General features: G+C 55.6%; 5 protein-coding genes and 1 non-coding gene across 6 annotated transcripts in view; 1 reads left to right on the forward strand and 5 right to left on the reverse strand.

Moving 5' to 3' along the window:
* The window catches only part of PTSG_05315 (uncharacterized protein), a 2,510-nt gene extending 1,595 nt beyond the window's left edge, over nucleotides 1-915 (reverse strand). Inside the window, exons 1-2 of the mRNA XM_004993830.1 lie at nucleotides 691-915; nucleotides 192-311 (exon numbers count right to left, since the gene is read on the reverse strand). Of these exons, the coding sequence (XP_004993887.1) occupies nucleotides 192-311; nucleotides 691-754 (184 nt within the window). The 5' untranslated portion in view covers nucleotides 755-915. The remainder of the gene's footprint in view (nucleotides 1-191; nucleotides 312-690) is intronic.
* Nucleotides 916-948: 33 nt separating this feature from the next.
* Nucleotides 949-7,711, forward strand: PTSG_05316 (uncharacterized protein). The gene is made up of 11 exons (XM_004993831.1): nucleotides 949-2,674; nucleotides 2,913-3,117; nucleotides 3,339-3,457; nucleotides 4,075-4,301; nucleotides 4,496-4,613; nucleotides 4,937-5,221; nucleotides 5,391-5,590; nucleotides 6,004-6,088; nucleotides 6,247-6,465; nucleotides 6,842-6,925; nucleotides 7,451-7,711. Exons 1-10 carry the CDS (start codon nucleotides 1,199-1,201, stop codon nucleotides 6,872-6,874), a joined length of 2,967 nt encoding a protein of 988 aa, XP_004993888.1. The 5' UTR covers nucleotides 949-1,198; the 3' UTR covers nucleotides 6,875-6,925; nucleotides 7,451-7,711.
* A 192-nt stretch (nucleotides 7,712-7,903) lies between these two features.
* On the reverse strand, nucleotides 7,904-7,977 carry PTSG_20107. Its single transcript has one exon. It is a non-coding gene; the product is annotated as a tRNA-Ile (tRNA).
* A 125-nt stretch (nucleotides 7,978-8,102) lies between these two features.
* PTSG_05317 (NEK protein kinase) lies at nucleotides 8,103-12,614 on the reverse strand. The gene is made up of 5 exons (XM_004993832.1): nucleotides 11,441-12,614; nucleotides 10,660-11,008; nucleotides 10,258-10,323; nucleotides 9,600-9,911; nucleotides 8,103-9,337 (listed from the first exon to the last, which is right to left on the reverse strand). Exons 1-5 carry the CDS (start codon nucleotides 11,653-11,655, stop codon nucleotides 8,624-8,626), a joined length of 1,656 nt encoding a protein of 551 aa, XP_004993889.1. The 5' UTR covers nucleotides 11,656-12,614; the 3' UTR covers nucleotides 8,103-8,623.
* Nucleotides 12,615-12,874: 260 nt separating this feature from the next.
* On the reverse strand, nucleotides 12,875-19,330 carry PTSG_05318 (phosphoprotein phosphatase). The gene is made up of 8 exons (XM_004993833.1): nucleotides 17,713-19,330; nucleotides 17,173-17,382; nucleotides 16,807-16,865; nucleotides 16,567-16,660; nucleotides 16,158-16,296; nucleotides 15,809-15,906; nucleotides 14,972-15,523; nucleotides 12,875-14,740 (listed from the first exon to the last, which is right to left on the reverse strand). The coding sequence occupies exons 1-8, from the start codon at nucleotides 19,270-19,272 to the stop codon at nucleotides 12,935-12,937; spliced, it is 4,518 nt and encodes a 1,505-aa protein (XP_004993890.1). The 5' UTR covers nucleotides 19,273-19,330; the 3' UTR covers nucleotides 12,875-12,934.
* Nucleotides 19,331-19,612: 282 nt separating this feature from the next.
* Nucleotides 19,613-20,000, reverse strand: part of PTSG_05319 (uncharacterized protein) — a gene marked incomplete at both ends in the record, with an annotated part of 8,295 nt that continues 7,907 nt past the window's right edge. Inside the window, one exon of the mRNA XM_004993834.1 lies at nucleotides 19,613-19,795. Coding sequence (XP_004993891.1) covers nucleotides 19,613-19,795 — 183 coding nt within the window. The remainder of the gene's footprint in view (nucleotides 19,796-20,000) is intronic.

Below are 20,000 nucleotides of genomic sequence, written 5' to 3' on the forward strand. Positions count from 1 at the left end.
CAACAACAACAACAACAACAACAACAACAACAACAACAACAACAACAACAACAACAACAACAACAACAACAACAACAACAACAACAACAACAACAACAACAACAACAACAACAACAACAACAACAACAACAACAACAACAACCCACACATTAGACAACCCCTATACACACATATGCACGCCACAAACTCACGTTGCTTGTTGATGTCCTGCATCGAGTTGTTTGTTGACTCCATTGCCGTCTTCATGGTGTTTACCTCATGTTCTGCGGCTGTGTTCAGCTTTTCCAACAACTCGTACTCGCTGCGGGTTGCTGGTTTACCATGAGCAAAGAGTAAGCAATAAAAGCCCACAGGCGTCAGTTCCAAAGGCGTCAGTTCCAAATGCGTCACGTGCACTTGATACAGGCAGAAACACAACCACACGCACACAACACACGCAACACACGCAACACACACAACACACACAACACACACACAACACCAATCCAAACGAACAAACACAAACACAAACACAAACACAAACACAAACACAAACACACACACAAACAAACACACAAACACATTCGAACGCCAACACAAACATAGAAACACACACACAAACAAACACACAAACACATTCGAACGCCAACACAAACATAGAAACACACACACAAACAACATGCAAACGATATGTGAATGTGTTCATCATACCTGTGAGTTGAGTGTGAAGGTATGCAGACACGCTGTCAAATGCTTGCTTCCCTTTTTCCTCCATGACGCTGATGGTCTGCCACTCTTACGCTTAGGCTCACGCCCTCGCAGTCACGCTCCCACTTGCTTCCTTGCTGCCACTTGTCAACTTTGCCTCACGCTCCGCTTCCTCCGCTCGACCAAGGCGATTGTGGGCGATTTGTGGATGATTTGCGCTGTTTTTCCTCTTGGACGATTTTTGCCATTTTCAGCGGCCACCAGCAGCCCGCGTGCCACGCTTCCATGCTCACTGCCACGCGTCATTCTCCCTTTTTTGCACCACCCTCCTTGAGCGTGTGTGTGTGCGTGTGCCTCCACGTGCAGATATCCACTGTGTTCACAACAACCAGAAGACCAGACGTTGGCACACGCAATCGGCACTGAGCCCTTGCAGTGAGGCCACCGCACCGCTCGCAACCTCATTTTTCACCGCGTTCAGTTGAACTTCTCTCGAAGCGCACCCACAACCATGTCGCACCACAACAAGCAACCCCGCCACTACGCTCAAGGCCGCCACCCACAGTACTCGCCCTACCACCAGCAGCAGCAGCAACATCAGCAGCACCTCCCGCACCACGCTCGCCACCACCAGCCGCACCAGCCCGGTCATACATTCACCCCAACCATGCAGCCCATGGCACAGCAGTACTTTCAACCCACCCACGTCGCCCCGCCCATGCACGCCCAAATGCAGGCCGGCACGACGCCCATGGGCGTGCCCAGCTCTTACGCCAGCCCGTATGGCTCGCACATGATTGCCCCACAGCACCAGCAGCACCAGCAGCAGCCACACACCATGCCTGGCCAGCCTCCTCACCAGCACGGCCAGCGCCAGCCCATGCCCTTGCGCACAGGTCCCACCATGCCAGCTTCCACCACCGCCGCAACCAACCCCACCACCACGACGCCATCTGCTCCGCCGAGCAGCAAGCCGGCCGGAAGCACGCTCCTCTTCAAGCTCGGAGATAAGCCGCCCACCCCGACCACCCCTGAGGTGCAAGGCGACGCCACAAAGTCAGTCCAGCAACCGCAGAAGGAACTGGAGGAGGCAGCCACGCCCCCGGCCGCCACCATTACCAAGCCCACAGGACCCAAGCGCCTCTTTGAGATTACCAAGCCCAAGGAAGAGGAGGCGGACAAGAACGCAAAGCCCGCCCAGGAGCCCGCCAAGGCACCCGAGCCGCAAGCCCCGGCACCGGCTGCCGTCGCCACCACCACCGCCTCCGCCGCCGAGCAGCCCAGCAAGAAGGAAGAGGAGCAGGCCCCAGCACCAAAGGCAGAGGCACCAGCCAGCAGCGCTGCGCCCCAGGCTGCCGAGGCCACGCAAGCACAACAGCCCGTCAGCGAGCAAGCGCATCCCGCTGACCAGGAACAGCAGGAGCAACAACAAGAGGAAGCAGTCGAAGAAGAGGAGGAAGAGGACCAAACCCCACCATCTCCCTTGCCCTTCGAGGGACCCTACACCATGGCTTTTATGATGAGCCTGCGCGGGAAGCCCCAGTGTCGGGAATCCCCAACCAACCCCAACAAGTCGCTCAGTGGTCTTCTTCCAGGCTGCAAGAACCCGCTCAACCAGTTCGGCCGCGCCCGCACAGACGATCGCCCGAGCCGCCAGCCTCGCACAGGCCCCAACAACCAATCCTCCTCGCTGCTTGTTGGTGGCACCCGCCGTCGTGGCGGTGGTCGCCGGCCCATGCCGCCACCCCAGGCTCGTGGCCCACACCTCATCTCCGTCCACATCCCCGACACGGATGTCACTCTCAAGCGCTCCGAGAACGCATTCAAGCGAGGCGAGCAGAGCATCATTGGCAACCTTCGTGGCCACCTGGGCAAGATCACCCTGGACAACTTTGACGATATTGTCCTTGACATTATCCAGGAGGCAGAGCAGCTCCCTCCTGACAGCGAGGAGTTTGACAAGTTCATCGAGCTCATCCAGGACACGGTACGACCCCAAAGCCTTGCCGTGTGATGGTTGTGTTTGAACGGAACCGCGCGCGTGCATGTGCGCGAATCGAGATGTGTCGGCCTTGGTTTGGCGCTATGCGTCGCTGTTGTTCCAAGTGTGACGCTCTGTTCTTGACGCAAAAGAGCAAAGTGGTGATCCTGTCTCTCGCTTATTTCCATGTCCCCACGTTGTCCTCACCTAAACGCACGCGCATGCGGTTTGTTGCCCATCACAGGCCAAGGATAGCGAGTTCTTCTCCATGATCTACGCAAAGCTGTGCAAGTCCCTGAGCAGAGCGCGAACGGAGAAGTTGGGGGCCAAGTTCCCCACCTTCCAGAACAAACTCCTGGCCATTTGCAAGAAGGATGTGCAGGAAGACTTCAAGACACTTGACACGGAGATCAAGAAGCTCGAGAAGATTGTCAAGGAGCTGCAGCAAGGTCGGTCACTCTGTTTGCATGTTTGCGTGCGTATGTTTGTACGTGCATGTTTGTTTGCGTATGTTTGTACGTGCATGTTACGTTTGTTTTCTTTGAGTACGCGTGCATTGTTCCGCTTTGGTGCTTGTGTCTCGTTGCATGTGGTCTCACATCACTCTGCTCCTACTTCTCCTCGCTGTCCTCCCCCCCCCCCTTTGTTTGTTACAACTTTGTCTCTGCAGGCAACCCCAACGATCCCGAGCTTCAGAAGCAGGGCGACGAGCTGTACACGCTCAACCGCAAGCGCCAGAAGCTCATTGGCAACGCTGTCTTCGTCGCTGAGCTCTTCAACGAAACTGTGGTACGTTACAGTGCAGGGTTGAATGCGACTACCCAACAGCAACCAAGCACGACAAACACCAAAACAGCGACAACAACATCAACATCACCTCCTCCTCCTCCTCCTCCTTCTTCTTCTTGTTCTTGTTCCCTGTTCTTTCGCCATTCTACCTGTTGTGTACGTTCCGTCGTGGGTTTTTTTCCTTTCGTTCTTTTTTTTTTTTCGGCCGAAGTGGTATCTGCAGCCTTGAGTTTTCTTATCCCCATCTCGATGGTTGTTCGAGTCAGGCCAAGACCGACACTATATGTTTACTATAGTTGTGCACGAGCTATCGCTCCTTTCGCAAGCATGCGTGGCGGTGTCAATACCGCTATGCATTGCATGAAAGTGGACGAGTGCATGCATTCATGCCTTGAGCACACATTCAACCCAATCCGTTTCTTTGTCTTCTGTTTGTCGTTTCTGTGTTTTTCTTCGTGCTGTTCTTGTGCTTGTTTCTGCGCTCGGCTTTCAACCGCGTGCTGTATGCTTTCTTCCTTCATCTCCCTGTACTTTCTTTCGTTCTGATGTTTTGCTTGCCAAGTTACTGTGATGGCGTAGCTCTCACCGTTTTGATCCGCACCACCCATGCACTGCAGGTGAGCCTTGACCTGCTCAAGCAGGTTGTGGAGACGTACTGGAAGCAGAACGAGGCCGAAGACGCGGTCATGTGCATGTGCAAGATTGTGGAGAAGGCAGGCGCCAAGCTTGAGAAGGAGCAGAAGCCGCTCCTCGAGGAGTACCTCGGCCGACTCTCCGGCTGCAAGCACATCCCCAACAAGCTCCAGTTCTTCATCATGGACATCAAGGACCTTCGCAAGAAGGGGTGCGTTGCATGTGTGGGTGAGTGTGAGAGAAAGAGGCAGAGTGTGTGTGTGTGTGTGTTTGCGTGTGTGAAGGGGGATTGGGCGTGCAATGAAGTCGACGCACCCTGAACAGCCTCGCGTTTTTCCATGCATTTTCACTCATTCACCACTGCTCCGGTCATGATGATGACTGCTTGCATCACACACCCCACAGATGGGTCAAGCCTGAAGATGGTCCGCGCAAGCGCAAGGATGTTATTGCCGAGGCGCAGGCTGAGATGAAGTCACATGGCCGCCCGCTGCAGGGCAGGCGCACCAGCTCCTCCTCACAGGTATGCCGCGCGCGCGCACACACACACAGAGCACGTCTGTATACAAGATTTTGATGGTGGTGGCATGATGATTGTTACATGATTCTTGAACATCAATAGGAAGTGTCGTCTGATCGGGCGATGAAAGCCAGCGCTGGAGCCCATGACGATGAATCATGTCTCTGACCACCACCCACCAGTTTCGTTTGTTGCGGTATCTTTACGATTTGTTGCTGTATCGTAACTATCGCAGAAGTGCTCCATTGTGCCACCAACAACGTCTTGACTCACCCCTGTTCTCTCTGCTCGTCCTGTCTCCAATTTTTTTTCTCTTCCTCGTACAGCCGGGTGCAAAGGCAAAGATGACGCAGGAGCGCCGCGACGTGAACAAGATTGGTCTTCAGGGCAAGCTTGCGCCCATGCGCCGCGCCAACCAGGCGTCCCGCTTCTCCCGCGGTTCCCGCCCGACGCTGCCCGGAAGCCAGTCAGCCACGCCGGCCCCAAGCAAGCCCGCCAACCGCTACAAGCTCCTTGGCGAGGCTGAGCCCACTCCCGAGCCTGAGACCCCTGCCGCAGAGCCCGCCCAGGACCTCGACAAGCTCAAGCGCTCCTGCAGGAACACCATTGAGGTGCTTCGCTCTGCGTGCTGTGTCTAGTGTTGTGTGTGTGTGTGTGTGTTTGTGTACCGGGTTGGTCGTGTTTACATGTCCGTCCACAACCCCATTTCGACCACTGATCATTTCCTCTTGCTCGCTTGCCCCTCCCCAATGATTGACATGAATCATTTCACGTGCGCAGGAGTATGTGCTGAACAAGGACGACAAAGAGCTGTACGCGTGCGTGCGTGAGCTTGGCGAGGACCAGTACCACGTGTTTGTGTCTGAGCTTGTGGCCGACCTGTTTGGTCTGATCAAGGCCCCGAAGCGCGAGGCCCTCCTCCAGCTGCTGCAGAAGCTCATGTCCGAGAAGATTCTCACCCACAAGCACGCCCTGCAAGCGTAAGTCGCTGTGTGTGTGTGTGTTGTCGATACATGTTGTTGCGCATTGGGTTGTGTTTTTGTTTTTGTATTTTTGTGTGTGGCCTTTGTTGAAGCTTCGAGCTTTTTAGCGGCAGTGATTGGCCAGATGTCTATGATGTGAATTAACCATGCTAATCCTGAATGCCCCTTCATTTACTTGGAGGTGCATACCGTGACGAGCAAATAATCTCGTTAAACTGAGACATCTTGTCGCTGTGCTGTGTGTTTGTGTGCCATCGATTCTGCTCCTCCTCATTTCCCCACCCGAGTGCTGACCTGCGCGTGATTCTCACACCATGTTTTTGTTTTCGCTGTCTATTTGCTTGCTTGCCTGCGTCACGCCATCATCTTCGTATCTGTTCGTATCTATCTTTCGTGGTTGGTGTACACAGCACGCACGACCGCCTGGAGACGCTCGATGACGACAGCATGGACTCGCCAAAGGCCCCTGCATTCCTGGCGCAGTTTGTTGTCAACGTGAGTTGTTGTGAATGTTGAGCTCCACTGCGTTTTATCGGTTTTGTCTATGCCTCGTCGCTGAGTGTGCTTCTGTTCTAGTTTTACGCTACGCGGCGGATATTGGGCACTCACTCACACTCGTTGCTCCTTGGTCCTGTGGTGGCATCATTGGAAAGGGTCTTGACGACAACGAGATTGAGACGCTGCTGAAGGATGAGTCCACGCTCAAGCCGCTGATGAACCCCTTCAGCTTTGTTGTTGAGGTTGTTGCCGCCATGAACGAAGCCAAGGGCGAGGAAGCCGCCAAGAAGCTCACCGCTGCCCTGGGCGGTGACCTGTCCTCCTTCCAGAAGAGGAAGAACGAGGCGCTGTTTAAGCGCACGCTGGAGCGCAAGGTACGCCTTTCTTTGCACTTTGTTGTTCCTTGTACTGTTGGTTGCTCTTGTGTATGTATGTCGCTGTTTGACTGTGTCCGGGTGATGAACTCGTGTTTTGAATCAAGATGTATCAGAGTGACCTTTGCGTCACGTGCTGAAGAGAATCACATGCACCACCTTCTGACGGGCTGTTGTTGTCATTGTGCTGTCGATGTTGTTGTTGTTGTTGTTGTTGTTCATGGTTTTGGCTTGTGACGTCTGTGAGACGTACGTACGAACGAGCATGTGTTCTAATCTAACGTTGGCTCTTCCCACTTGTATCTCACGACATGGCTTGTCTTGTTGCACACGTTGCACTGCCTCCTGTTGTCTCCTGTGACTGTTGTGATTGCAGGGCTTGTCCTTCCTGCTGCCCACGGAAGCTTAACGCGTTTGCAACCTCGTTCCTCTTTGGCTAAGCTAATTCGTCTCTGTTGTGGTGAGTTTGGTCAACTGCGACATGTGCTCGCCTAGTCTCGTCTTCCTCGTTTGTGTGGCGCTTTGTTTGTCTCTCTCTCTCTCTCTCTCTCTCTCTCTCTCTCTCTCTCTCTCTCTCTCTCTCTCTCTCTCTTCCTCTTCCTCTTCTTTCTGCTTTTCAACCGCCTTCTCTTGAACGCAGCTGCTAGAGCCTTTCAGCCCTTTTTGTGAAGACTTGTGGGCTGTTGAGGTTTGGGAATTTACATTTCGCTGCAAGATCACCTTGGGTGCTCTTAGAGTCGACTACGGCTGCTTCCCATCAGCTACTAGTCGCTACCGCACTCGTACATTTTCATTTGTCGTCAAACGACTCTTTGTTTGGTCGCTCTGTTTCTCCCACCCCCACAACCTTTTCTTCCCCCTTCCTTCGTTGCTCTTCGATCTGTTCCCCATTTCCTTTCACACAGCCTGGTGCGCTCGTGGTGTTTCTCCAGCTCACCCTTGATTTGCCCTTGCCTTGTGTTTCCTCACATCATGGTCATTTCAGATTTATTTTATTGTCCAAGCTACGTCGGTTGGCTTCCTCATCGTGCTGATCCGGCCGCTCTTTTTGTTTGCTCTGTGTGTGTGTGTGTGTGTGCGCGCGCTTTGTTGTGCGTTTCTTTCTCTCGTGCGCTGTCAGCGTGTTTTGTTTTTGTTTTTTGTTTTTTGCCTGTAAGGGCTCAACTGTCCTGAGCGATGTGTAACCGTATCCGTGGTTCATTTCATTACATTAACGACAAACAAACATAAAGTACAACACCGCCAATGGAGTGGTGTGTCAGTGTTGCGTGAGGTGTCAGTTCGGTGGTCAAGTCTCTCTAGTTTCCGCCTTTCGCTTTGCCTGTCGTGGCATCCTTGGACGTAAAATGTAACAGACATGGCGACAGCATACGGGTTGTCTGATGGTGCTGTTAAGCAAACCTGAAAAACAAGTCAAAAACAAGCAAAAAACAACGGCTGCTCCATACCAGGCTCGAACTGATGACCTTGAGTTTATTAGACTCACGCGCTAACCAACTGCGCCAATGGAGCTTCTTTGCTATGTTGGGGCATGCAAAATTGAAAATAAAAAAAAATTGCTGCGCTGCCGTGACTTCCTTCCCAAGCAAGCGAACACTCACCCTTCCTTTCCTTGCTTGACATTGATCTCATGTCACGCCATTTTCACATCACACAAAAACTTCTTGCATGCATGCTGCACTGCTTTCTGCATCTTTGTATGTACACACGACCATCGTAGCTGTCGCCGTAACAGGGTAACAACAGTTTGCACAGCCAGCGGCAGCGAGTCGAAGCAAATCCGAGCAAGGGATCAACAACGCGCAAAGGAGAGCAGCAATCAAGTAGCAGCAATGCAAGCAAGCAACTAAGCAAGCAGCAGCAGAGGTTCAACAGTGACAAGCCAGGAGCGACAACCCAGACAAAACAGCCCCCTCCCACCCCAAACGGCCAGAACCAATCCACAATGCAGTGCAGCAAACGGAAGATCACCCTTCACACACCTTTGTTACCCTCCTCCTTGCTGTCATGCAACCCAAAACCAGCAAAACCCAAACCCACTGGCTTTGGGCTAGGCTCTCTGTACTCGAAGACTTTGATTACCGACTCTCGTCCAATGTCACGCCACACACCACACACCCTGCACACACACACGCACGCGCGCACATCCCACGCGCCACTACCTCCTGGCGCCACCAAAGTTGTAGCGGCCGCCGCCCTGGCCAGGGGTGATGTGGTTTTGGCGCGCATTGAACTGATAGCGCCCTGCTGGGCTCTTGGCGCGGCTGTGCGGCATGGAAGGGAGCACATCCACGCTGTGACGGCGGTGCGCTTGCAGCTGCGCAACGTAGCTGTCCGGTGGCGCCTGGTGTTGGTGCTGATGCTGGTGCTGCTGGTGCAGTTGCGGGTGCTGGTTGGAGGAGGGTGAGTCCCGTCGGCCAGAGCGCACGTTCCGCTGCCTGACGAGCTCAAAGTCGCTCTTGCGGCGCAGCCCGGGGCTCAAGTGAGCCGCCGCATGCGGGGAGCCGCTGGGTCTGACGTGCTGGTGCTGCTGGCCTGCCACCAACGGCGAGTGCCGCACCCCACCGCCCCGTGACGGTATGTACGCCTGGCCCGCTTCCCGTGGGTCGCGCGGCGACCTTGCTCGCCGCCCAGGCTGCCCCGGGTGCTGCTGCTGGTGTGGGGGCCTCTTCTTGTCGGTGGAGGTGGGCCTGCTGCCCTCGCGCGACTGCAGCTGGTTCACACGGCCCTCCACCATGAACAGGTGGTCGTCGGCGCCTCTGCGATGCTGCTTCGCCGGCGGGTTATGCACGCCTTTCTCCCGCCGCCCTTTCAACGGAGACAGCTTCCTCTGCGCTGGTGGCATGTCCTTTGACAAGATTGCATGCAGCGGCTGTGGTGTGTTGTGATGTGTGTGTGTTTGTGTAGAAGGAGGGGGGTTGGCGTGAGGATTGTAAGTGTGAGTGAGTGTGAGTGTGTGTGTATGTGTGCATGTGTATGTACATGTGTGTGTACATGTGTGTGTATGTGTGCATGTGCATGTGAAAGACATAGCGCACGAGAAAGAAAGAGCTGTGCAGTGGGGAAGCATTGCACAAAAAGAGCCATGTTGGAGGGGGTTGTTCACCAAGGAACCACTTTCCGAATGCACTTACGTCGTCATCAATGACCATGATGTTGGGTGCGTGGGAGTTCTTTGCTTCCGCAGGGTCGTGGACATGTGGGTGCGGTTGCTTGGCGGCGTTGAGACGGCGGTTTTCCATGGCAGCGAGGGCAAGGTACTCGGAATGCAGCACCTCGTACGCCGTGGGCCGATGCATGGGATCCAGTGAGAGCATGCGAGCAATGAGCTTGCGCAGGCCATGCCCATAGCGCGTGGGCAAGTGCTTATCGTGGTGACCCCGCTTGATCTTGGCTGTCAAGGAGTCCATGGATGTCGCTGTAAATGCAGGGCGTAACGCAGCACACTAGATGTGTGTGTATGCGTGTGTGTGTGTGTGTGTGTGTGCGTGTGTGTGCGTGTGTGTGTGTGTGTGTGTGTGTGTGCGTGCGTGTGTGTGTGTGTGTGTGTGTGTGTGTGTGTGTGTGTGTGTGTGTGTGTGTGTGTGTGTGTATGCGCGTGTGTGTGTGGGCATGCGTGTGTGTGTGTGTGTGTGTGTTTGTTCTGGTGTGAGAAGCGGTGGACAGAATCGTTTAGTCAAGTGTTGACCACCGTCGCGTCAAGCGTTGTCCATCACCACCACATGCGATCGCGTCAACGTGAGCGCATCTTCCGTTCCCCCCCAAACGCTGTTCCCCTTCCGTTGTCCATACCTCGTAGAGCACACAGCCGAGAGCCCAGACGTCCGCCTTTTGGCCGTACCGTTTCCCAGAACACATCTGCAAGTAAGCAGCCGAACAAATAGAAGGATAAAGAAGAGAACAGAAGAACAGAGGCATGGTGATGAACAAAAGATAGACGAAGGAAGGGTGGTGAGTGGGAAAAGGTGTCCCCAATAAACCATTGCTGCGAATCACCGAGACACGACAACAAAACCGTGCCACAACAAACTAACCAACACACACAAACCAAGAACCAACACACACACACACGCACACACGCGTGTAAACACACACACACATTCATACACACAAGCCAACGCACACGGGATACACATACACACACGCACACACACACACACATACACACACGCACCAACGTGCACACGTGCGCACCTCTGGGGAAAAGTACATGGGCGTGCCGACCGGGGTCTTGGTTGTGCGCTCAGCAGGCATGATGGCGTTGCGATCCATGATACGGGCAATACCAAAATCGCCCAGCTTGACAGTGGCGTCCGCCGTGAGAAACAAGTTGGCGGGCTTGACGTCGCGATGCAAAATGCCTTTTGCGTGCAGGTAGTTGAGGGCTTCTGCAGCCTGCACAATCCACAGCTGAATGGTGTTCTCGTCAAAGTACTGGTTGCGGAACTTTCGGCGGGAAATCTTCTCTCCAACATCACCACCGGCACAGTACTCCATGATGATGGTCACCATCTTTGGCGAATTCTGGATCACCTTTGAGTAACTGAAACGCAACCACGTACGCACGCATGCGAACAACCAGGACAGCGAGGATGAGGATGGGTGTGGTGTGCAGTGGCAAAACAACATCAATGCGTGCATGGATAACACAATACACCTAGACACAGGCGCAAAAAATAAGGAAAGGGCGCAAAAAGAAGCAAGCGTAGCCAACAATAGCCAGCTCCACAACAACAAATAAAAACCGAAGCACAAAAAGGAGAGGGCGGGGGGCGCTTTGCCCGCATGCCTGCATGCAAGCAAGCGGACACAAACGCGATCGCACACATCACCAGCGAGAGCGACAAGCGTCTCCAACGAACGACATCAAACACAACAACGAGAACAAAGACTACACGACAACTACACGAAATGCAACTACAACCAACAACGAAGACAACAGCAAGGTTGTTGGTTTCATCCATGTCACACACACCTGACAATGTGAGTGTGTCCCAGCTTGGAGAGGACCTCGGCCTCCTGAAGTGCGTCCTTGAGATCTTGCCGTGATTCGCACTTGATTTGTTTGGCCACATACTCCTTGTGGTCCTCGCAGTTGCGCACCTTCCAGGCCTTGCCAAACGTCCCCTTGCCCAACAGTTTCACGCGCGAGTACTTGTCCATCTTGTTTTGCGCTCCGGGCAGCAGCATTGCATGCACAACCGCACACGAAGAAGACAGAGAAGAGAGAACGAAGGATCGTGGTCACAGCAATACGCAACAAAGGCAACAACAATGAAGACGAGTGGATGGAAGAACGGAACACACGCGCTCGCGCAAGTGGAAACCAAGAGATCGTGTGTGAGAAGGAGAGAGAAAGTGTGTGTGTGTGTGTGTATGTATGTGTGTGTGTGTATGTGTGTATGTGTGTGCGTGTGTATGTGCGTGTGGGAACCGAGAGGGAGAGAGAGAGAGATACTTGTGATCAAGCGCCCAGCGCCCTCGTGCAGGAGATGAAAAGGCGAGTGAAGGCAGACACAGAGATCAGAAGAAAAGAGAGGTCGAACCCACTCGACAACAACAGCTGTCCGATGTTGTGGTTTGCGTTGCTTGCAAGCAACCGGCTTTCGCTCTCAAGTGCTTGCACGCAGGCAAGTCTCCTCGGTAATGTACAAAACACCAGGCGCAGATGAAGATACTTTGATCTGCTGCCGTTACTAGCTAGCCAGTTCGTGGCGGTGGGACAAAGATGTGCGCACCCACAATTGACACACAAGTCGAGGGAGGGATCTTCAGGTGACAAGATGGCTGACTTTTGAGTGTGTGTTCGTTGTCAAGCCTGTTTGCGCCAAGGAAATGTGCGAGTGCGCTTGGTGTGGAGTGGAGAAAAGGAGGATAGGATGCAAGAGGAGGGAGGAGGGAGTGGGAGGATACACACGAGCACGCGTTCAATGACGACGATCCCTGGGCCGGGCTAGGATGCGTGTGAATAGAGAGGAGCGAAGGCGAGGAAGGAAAAGGGGGAGGAGAAGGGAGGACGCAGGTCGGTCGGTGATGGTTTTTTTGGTTTGTTGGCTGGCTGCTGTTGGTTGCAGGTGATGCTGATGGTCGTGGGCCACGGCCGGCAAGCAACAAGAAAGCAAGAACGAGCAGAGCAAAGCAAAGTTGGCAGCAACGCCAAAAATCCGAGCGTGTGTGTTTGGTTGGGGCTTTGCGTTGCCTGGGACATTCGAGGCAGCGATGCATCAAGTACAGCAATTGTGTGGCGAATGATGTGGCGAATGGTTTTGATTTGATGGCACACAAACGAAAGCGACGAAGGAACGACGGAAGCGGATGGATACCAAAACTGTGCAGTGTGCAGGAACAGACACACACACACACACACACACACCACCACACACACTACCCCACACACACGACTAACACACACTAACACTACAACCCCACACACCCTCCCCCCCCCCCTCTCTCTCTTTCCCACCCCATCTCAGTTGCCGAGGTAGTCGTATGGGTCACCGGTGTTGTTGCTGTTGCTGTTGTTGTTGTCATCCTTGCGAGCAACAATGTTGCCGTGTTCATCATACGTCAGCGACGCTGAAGGTGCCGCTGCTGATGTTGGTGCGCCCACCGCTGTTGCTGCATGCCGCCCCTGCTCGGCGCCGCCGGTGAAATCGCCACTGGAGCGACGCTGCATTGCCCGCTGCCGCTCATACTGGTTCTTCGCCAGCCGCTTCGCCGCGCCCTTGGCAAGCGCAAACCCGGCAATTGTGGTGCGCACGCGGATCTTCTTGCGGCTCGGGCGCCGGTGCAGGCTCCGGCGTCGGCCCTCAAACGCCGTCCGTCCAGTTGTCGCATCGCCTGCTGAACCTGGGGCTCTCCGCGCTGCCGCTGTTGTTGTTGTCGGTGCCGCGGCGGACTCGCCTGGCAGAAACACGCTGCCGCCATCACCATCGCCAGCAACAGCCAGCACATCACCGCCCTCGTGACCGCCATCAATGCCACCTGCAACCACAGCGTCACCGCTAATGTCGGCGACTGGGCCATGGCGCACCTGCACAATCCGCCCCTCGGCATCAAGCATCGTCGACCCGCGCCGCTGTCGCCGTGATCGCGAGCTTGGACGCCGCAGCAAGTACGGCTGCTCCTCACCGCCGTTCTGAGACTCTGCCCGATGACGCTGACTCTGTTGCTGTTGCTGCTGTTGTTGCTGCTGTTGTTGTTGTTGTTGCTGCGGCTGCCGCCATTGTGCTCTTGGCTGAGTCGCCACGTGCTGCTGCTGCTGCTGCTGTTGGCGTTGCTGTTGTTGCAAGACTGCGGCCGGGTCCTGGAAGACCTTCCGTGGGGGCGCACGGCGCGCACCTGCCGGCATCTCCCCTTCATCTGATGAATCGCCGCCGCCAACGTGGCCACGCTCATGGTATGCAGGCGGAGGTGCGGTGGATGGGGCCATGGCGTGCTGCTGCCACATTGGCCGCTGCTGCGCGCGCATACCGTGCATGGCTGGCGCCTGCGGCTGGCGTCCTTGTCTGCGCTGTCGCCGCCGGCTGCTGCCGCCGTAGTCTCCTTCGTCTTGCCGCTCCTCCTCCTCCTCGTCATCGTTGGCTGTTTCGTATGTCGTGTCACCCGTCTCCGTGTACACCGTATAAACGGACTCCGCGTACAGCGACCGCCCGCCGGGGCTCGACCGCCCGCCGTCACGATCAGCATCATCATCATCATCATCGCCGGAGTCCACTTCCGGTCCCACGTGCATGTATCCGCCATCCCTCGAGCGGGCGTTGCCGCCGCTGCCGCTGATGTACCGGTCGCCAGTTGCGCTGCCGTCAAGCGGATTCACGGGCCCGCGCTCCTGCAACAGCTGCTCCTCAATCTCCCGTCGCTGCTGCTCGAGCATGGCAGACACCTCCGCCTCCCGCGCCTCGGCAATCAACGCGTGCACGTCGCGCTCGCCCTGCTCAACCTCCATCGCCTTCATCAGGTACTCAATCTCAAGGAGGTCCGTGGCCGTGTCGTTTGCCTGCTCGGCGCTCTGCACCTGCTGCACCAGCGAAGCAATCGCCTGTGACGGCCCGCCCGCCTGTGCAACAACATACCGCCAACCAGGGCGACCAGCAAGGTTGTTGTTGTTGCTGTTGCTGCTGTTGTCGTATGCGGTGGTGTTTGCAATGGCGCTGTTGTTGTTGTAGTAGTTGTTGTTGTGCATAACAATGCCATTCTCGTGCTCCTCTTCATCGTCGTTGTACGTAACGCGGCGGCGCGTGTCGTGATCAACTTCCTCTGGCAGCAGAATCTCCTGCAAGTGTGCGTGTGAGTGTGTTTGGTGAGTGCGTGTGAGTGTGTGTGTGGTGCAATTGAAAGTTGCACAAAGAATAGAGCAAAACGACGACCTGAAGGACGTAAACACTGACGCATCCTCCGTCGCCATCACAACCACACACACACACACTCTCTCTCTCTCTCACGCACTCACAACTCCACTCATTCACTCATTCACTCACGCACTCACAACTACACACGCGCGCACCTTTGGGACGCGCTTCCACGTTGCGGTGAGTTCGCCGGCGCCGTATGTGGTAAAAGGGTTTGGCAGGCCCAGCAGGGCTGCAATCTCGTGCACCTGGCGCTGAACGGGCGACGTCATACGCACGCCGCTCAGCTCCTCCGTCTTGACAACACCACGCCGTGACCCAAGAAGGTCCATCCAGTGGTTCTTCTCCACGCTGGAGGTAAACACAATAAGCAGCTCACGTTTCCCGCGCGCCGCCGTCACCTTGAGCATGTCGTCCTCCCAGTGGCCGGCCATGCTGTCGCAGTACACGTCCTCGCGTGCCATCGGCGCTGTGACGAGTACAGACTGCCCACGCGACACGCGCGTCGTCAGCACAAACACGTCGTTGCACAGCACCAGGTGCACGGGGAGGCCGCGGAACGGCTGGCTGGCGAGGCGAGCAAAACCGAGCGCACGCACACGCCGGCCATTTGCGCAGAGATCAAACAACGGGAACGCGTCGCTCACGCGGAAGGACTTGAGGAACGTGCGGATCTGCACATCGCAGCCCATCGGTCCACGCTCGTCCTGGCACAGCAGCAGTAGTAGTAGTAGTTGGGAGTGGTGGTGGTGGTGGTGGTGGTGAGGATGATGATAGTTGAAGGTGTGTGTGTGTGTGTGTGTGTGTGGTTGTCCATACTGAACGCATTCATTTGCTTGTGTATGTAGGTGATGTCGTGAACACGCGAGCAACAAATCCACCCAGGACATGCAGCCAAGCACACACACACACACAAGCCAACATGCACGTACGCACACGCACGCACTTCCCCCCGCCACACACATACACAAGCAGACACAGAGACGCCTCACCATGAGCTCTGCGCCGCGAACGATGGCGCGAACGGCAAAGACAAACTGGGAGGCCGTCTGCACGAGATGCGTGCGGCTTCGGCGGAGCTTCACAAGCGCTGTTAGTGACGTTCAAAGGAGAGGAAGTAATACAGAGGAATGGATAAGCAAGTAAGCACGCGCCATTCAAACAAAGAACAACACGTCGACGTCCACGGTTGCAATCGGTGCAGCAAATAGAACCACGTGAACACACAAGAGACCGTGTTCACTCGCTCGCTTGCTTGCAAACGAAACAACGACAGGCTCGACACACATAAACAGCCATGTTAGAACACATGATGCACAAACACATGCAATTGACACGCACTTGCGACTGGCTGCACCCTGCGTTCGTTCTCGAATCTGTTGAGCTCCGTGTCAACGAGTGCAAACGTGCCAGCGCGCCCAACACCGGCGCTGCAGTGAACCACAAGCGGTCCAACCATCCCGCGCCGGAAGCGAAGCGTCTGCAACGTGGTGGGTGCGGTGGTGTGTTTGTTCGGATTGTGCGCGTGTGTTGCGTTTGAAAGTGAGAAAGAGGGGTTCACTACGATCAAGCCCAGAGAAATCAATCACAACATCACCACCACACATCATCATCGCTTGCATCATCATCATCATCATCATCATCATCATCATCATCATCAGCAGCAGCAGCAGTAGCAGCAGCAGCAAATCCACCTCACCACCGCTGTCGCCACCACCACAGCCATCACCGCCATCACCACCAAGCGTACCTCTGTGCGGAGGCGCAGCAGCGTGTCCACATCCGGCACATCGTGGTCGTCCCATGCGAGAAAGTGGATGTGCGTGATCACACGCGAGGTGCGGCTGCGTGGATACATGTGGTCAGCAGCGAATGGCATCAACAACGCACACGCATGTGAGGCACGAGGTGGGAAAGAGACGGGACACCAAGCCCATCCAGCTGCATCACACACACACAACACACCCAACACACGCACGTGTTGACGCACGTGTTGATGTTGTAGAGACGAAGCGTGTGCACGGCGACAATGCCTTCAACACGCTGGACCTGTGGTTGAAGACACGACAGCACACATGAGGAACATGCAGCGTGACATGCAGCGTGTTTGAAGCAAGCATGAGCAACCCATGTAACAACAACAACAACAACAACAACAACAACAACAACAACAACAACAACAACAACAACAACAACAACAACAACAACAACAACAACAACAACGACAACAACAACAACAACAACAACAACAACAACAACAACAACAACAACAACAACGACAACAACGACAACAACAACGACAACAACAACAACGACAACAACAACAACGACAACAACAACAACAACAACAACGTACGTGCAAGCAGGAGACTTGGATGATGCCAAAGTCTGCCTCCTCGTGCAGCTGAGGCCAGTACTTTTCGCACTTGACGCGACCACTCTCCACCAGCTGCGTCAACATGACAATGACGGTGCTGCGCTGCTCCCACACCATTCGCCAAAAGTCCGCCACCGTGCTGGGCAGGGGCCCCTGCGTGCAGATGTACTCGTACGGAGACGAATAGCCCTGGCGGTGAATCATGGTAGCAGTGGTATTGGGTGGTGGTGGTGGTGATGGTGGTGATGGTGGTACATTTGCGCGTCGTGAGGTGAATGGCTCACAAGGTCGTGGTGACAACACACTCCAAGATAACGTGCAATCGCATGCACGAAACCTGTAGCACACACAGCCCGAAGTAACAATGCACAGTACACATCTGGACATCATTCAAGCTCCCACCCCTCGACCCCCGCACAACAACAACAACAACAACAACAACAACAACAACAACAACAACAACAACAGCGGCGGCAGCAGCAGCAGCAGATAAGCACGCACCACACAGCACATACTGACCGGGACATAGTTGGCGTTGATGTAATCGCTGCCGGGAACGAGCGGGTTTGACTTGAGAACAACACGCGTGCGGTCGTACGCGCGAATGTCAACATATCTGTTCTTGCTCCTGTTCTCCGGGCGCTGCGCTGCCGTGAAATTGTCCACCTCGCATGTGGCTGCCGCCTCCGGAATGACTGCGTCATCACCATCGTCGCCATCGCTGGTGGTGATGGTGGCAAAAACCTGCCGCTTGCCAAGCTCGGCTGCGCGCGTGGAGTACAGCCAGACGGATGACGGTGCCGACTTGCCCATATGGCCAGTGCTCACACCGACATTGTCCTGCTGCATGCTAAAATCACTCTTTGGTCCCGCCAGACCACCGTCAGTCCCTCGTTGCTGCGCGTGGTCGTGACCACTGCTGCTGTTGCTGCTATCGCCGTTGTGGCCTGCCTCGACGCCGCGGGCAGCGAGGAGAAGGTCCGCGCTAACGCGGGAGCGGCGGTTCAGGCGCATGTGCACAAGCAGCGCAATCACAACCACCAGCACCACGCCCACGGCAGCCCACAGAACAACCAGCAGCTGCTTCTCCATGTCGCTGTTGCCGTTGGCGGGAGCTGGCGTCGCGTTGGGGTCGACATACGTGAGGGTGCGTGGAGACGACCACATGTACACGTCCTGGAGCACCTGCGACACCTGCGGCAGTGTGTCTTGCAGCGCGACGGCGAGCTCGTTGCTCGTGACAAGCGCGGTCATGTTCAGCACGACATCCTGCAGCGTTGCCGTGTCGTCGCGTGTAAGCACAACCCGCACCGCAATCACGTCGCTGGGCACAAAGTCGAGGTCGAGCGGGACCGTGGCGGCTGTGGTGGCAGCAGGAGGTGCAATCGTGGGTGTGGACGAATCCCCACTTGTTGCCGTGGCCGTCGCCGTTGCTGCTGATGGTGTTGTTGTCGTGGTGCCAGACATCGGGAACACGTAGCGAGCCTCCACGAACAGTGAAGGCTGGTACCGAGCAAGCCGGGATTGCAGCGTATCGAGAAGCGTATCCACGGCGGAGACCGACAGGAAGAAGCCACGCTGGCTCGTGGCGGTGAAGCCGAGGTAGACATCCACGAATGCCATGCCTTCCGGTGGTCGATTGCTCTGGAGATCAGTGGGGAACGGGAGCTCTTGATCATTGGCTGTTGTTGTTGCCTGCGCTGTGGATGACGCTGTGGGTTGTGCTGTGGTGACTAGCTTTGTTGAGGTGGACGTGGTTGATGTCGTCGTGGTTGTCGTTGTTGTTGGATCAGGGAGAGGCACGCACACGCCGGCAGCGCACTCGCCGTCGAGTGCTGGGGTGCTCGGTGCCGTCGCGTTGACGAAGGTGCAGTTGACGCCGTCTGCGCGCACTTGCGCCACGCACGCTTCGCGTACGCAGATTCCATCAAGATAGCAGGGGCCGCGCGAACACGCCTCGCCCACGGTCGTTGCAGAGCACTCTTCTGCTGCCAGCAGGCCATGTGAGGGGTTGGTCGCACAACACACAACCAGCAAAAGGGCGGCAAAGGCACCGACAAGCCGTCGCCTTGCCATCATCGTGTGTGTGTGTGTGTGTGTGTGTGTGCGCGCGCGCGTGTGTGTGTGTGTGTGTGTGTGTGTGTGTGTGTGTGTGTGTGTGTGTGTGTGTGTGTGTGTGTGTGTGTGTGTGTGTGTGTGTGTGTGTGTGTGTGTGTGTGTGTGTGTGTGTGTGTGCGGAACCACCACCACAACAGGCGTTTTCGAATCGGACGCGGCAACCGCTCATGCACTTTTTATGCTGTCGAAAACCGCACGCACGAGCTGAGCACACGACTCTGCACACACGCACACACGAACACACACACACACACACACACACATCGTTCGGCTGCACGCTTGCTTGTGTTATCATTTCAAGTCAATTCTTGTTGGCGTTCTGCTGCTGCTTCTCCTTCTCCTTGCGCTCCTTCATGCGTCGCTCCATGTCCTCGTGCCGCGCCTTGAGCTTGGCCTTCTCTTCCGGCGGCAGCAGGAACATGGGCACAATCTTCGAGCATATTCTCCACGGCGCAGATGGCGACACCACCCGCTTCTCAAGCACCTGCGCAGCAGCACGGCGGAGGGGTTGTGTGAGGTGCGTGTGGTCGTGTGTGCATGTCAGATGTATGTGAGATGCGTGTGCGTGTGAGGTGTGAGATGCGTGTGCGTGTGTGAGACGTGAGATGTGTGGTAGTTTGTGTGTGTTTGTGCAATTGTATGGTGCGTGTGTGAGGTGCGTGCTTGTGTGTTGATCTGGCATGCGCGAA

The sequence above is a fragment of the Salpingoeca rosetta genome (genome assembly GCF_000188695.1).
Source record: "Salpingoeca rosetta unplaced genomic scaffold supercont1.12, whole genome shotgun sequence".
In the NCBI taxonomy this organism is placed as follows: Eukaryota; class Choanoflagellata; order Craspedida; family Salpingoecidae; genus Salpingoeca; species Salpingoeca rosetta.

Excerpts from the sequence above, each read along its gene's own strand:
- PTSG_05318 (XM_004993833.1), bottom strand. The coding sequence starts at position 19,272 with ATGATGGCAAGGCGACGGCTTGTCGGTGCCTTTGCCGCCCTTTTGCTG. Across the intron at positions 17,383-17,712 it reads TCAACGCCAACTATGTCCCG|GGCTATTCGTCTCCGTACGA; the intron begins GTCAGTATGTGC and ends ATTCACCGCCAG. Across the intron at positions 15,524-15,808 it reads TTCGCGGCGCAGAGCTCATG|GACGAGCGTGGACCGATGGG; the intron begins GTGAGGCGTCTC and ends CTGCTGTGCCAG.
- PTSG_05317 (XM_004993832.1), bottom strand. The coding sequence starts at position 11,655 with ATGCTGCTGCCCGGAGCGCAAAACAAGATGGACAAGTACTCGCGCGTG. Across the intron at positions 10,324-10,659 it reads CCATGTACTTTTCCCCAGAG|ATGTGTTCTGGGAAACGGTA; the intron begins GTGCGCACGTGT and ends GCTTACTTGCAG. Across the intron at positions 9,912-10,257 it reads TCGGCTGTGTGCTCTACGAG|TGTGCTGCGTTACGCCCTGC; the intron begins GTATGGACAACG and ends ACACACATCTAG.
- PTSG_05316 (XM_004993831.1), top strand. The coding sequence starts at position 1,199 with ATGTCGCACCACAACAAGCAACCCCGCCACTACGCTCAAGGCCGCCAC. Across the intron at positions 5,222-5,390 it reads CCTGCAGGAACACCATTGAG|GAGTATGTGCTGAACAAGGA; the intron begins GTGCTTCGCTCT and ends TCACGTGCGCAG. Across the intron at positions 6,466-6,841 it reads AGCGCACGCTGGAGCGCAAG|GGCTTGTCCTTCCTGCTGCC; the intron begins GTACGCCTTTCT and ends TTGTGATTGCAG.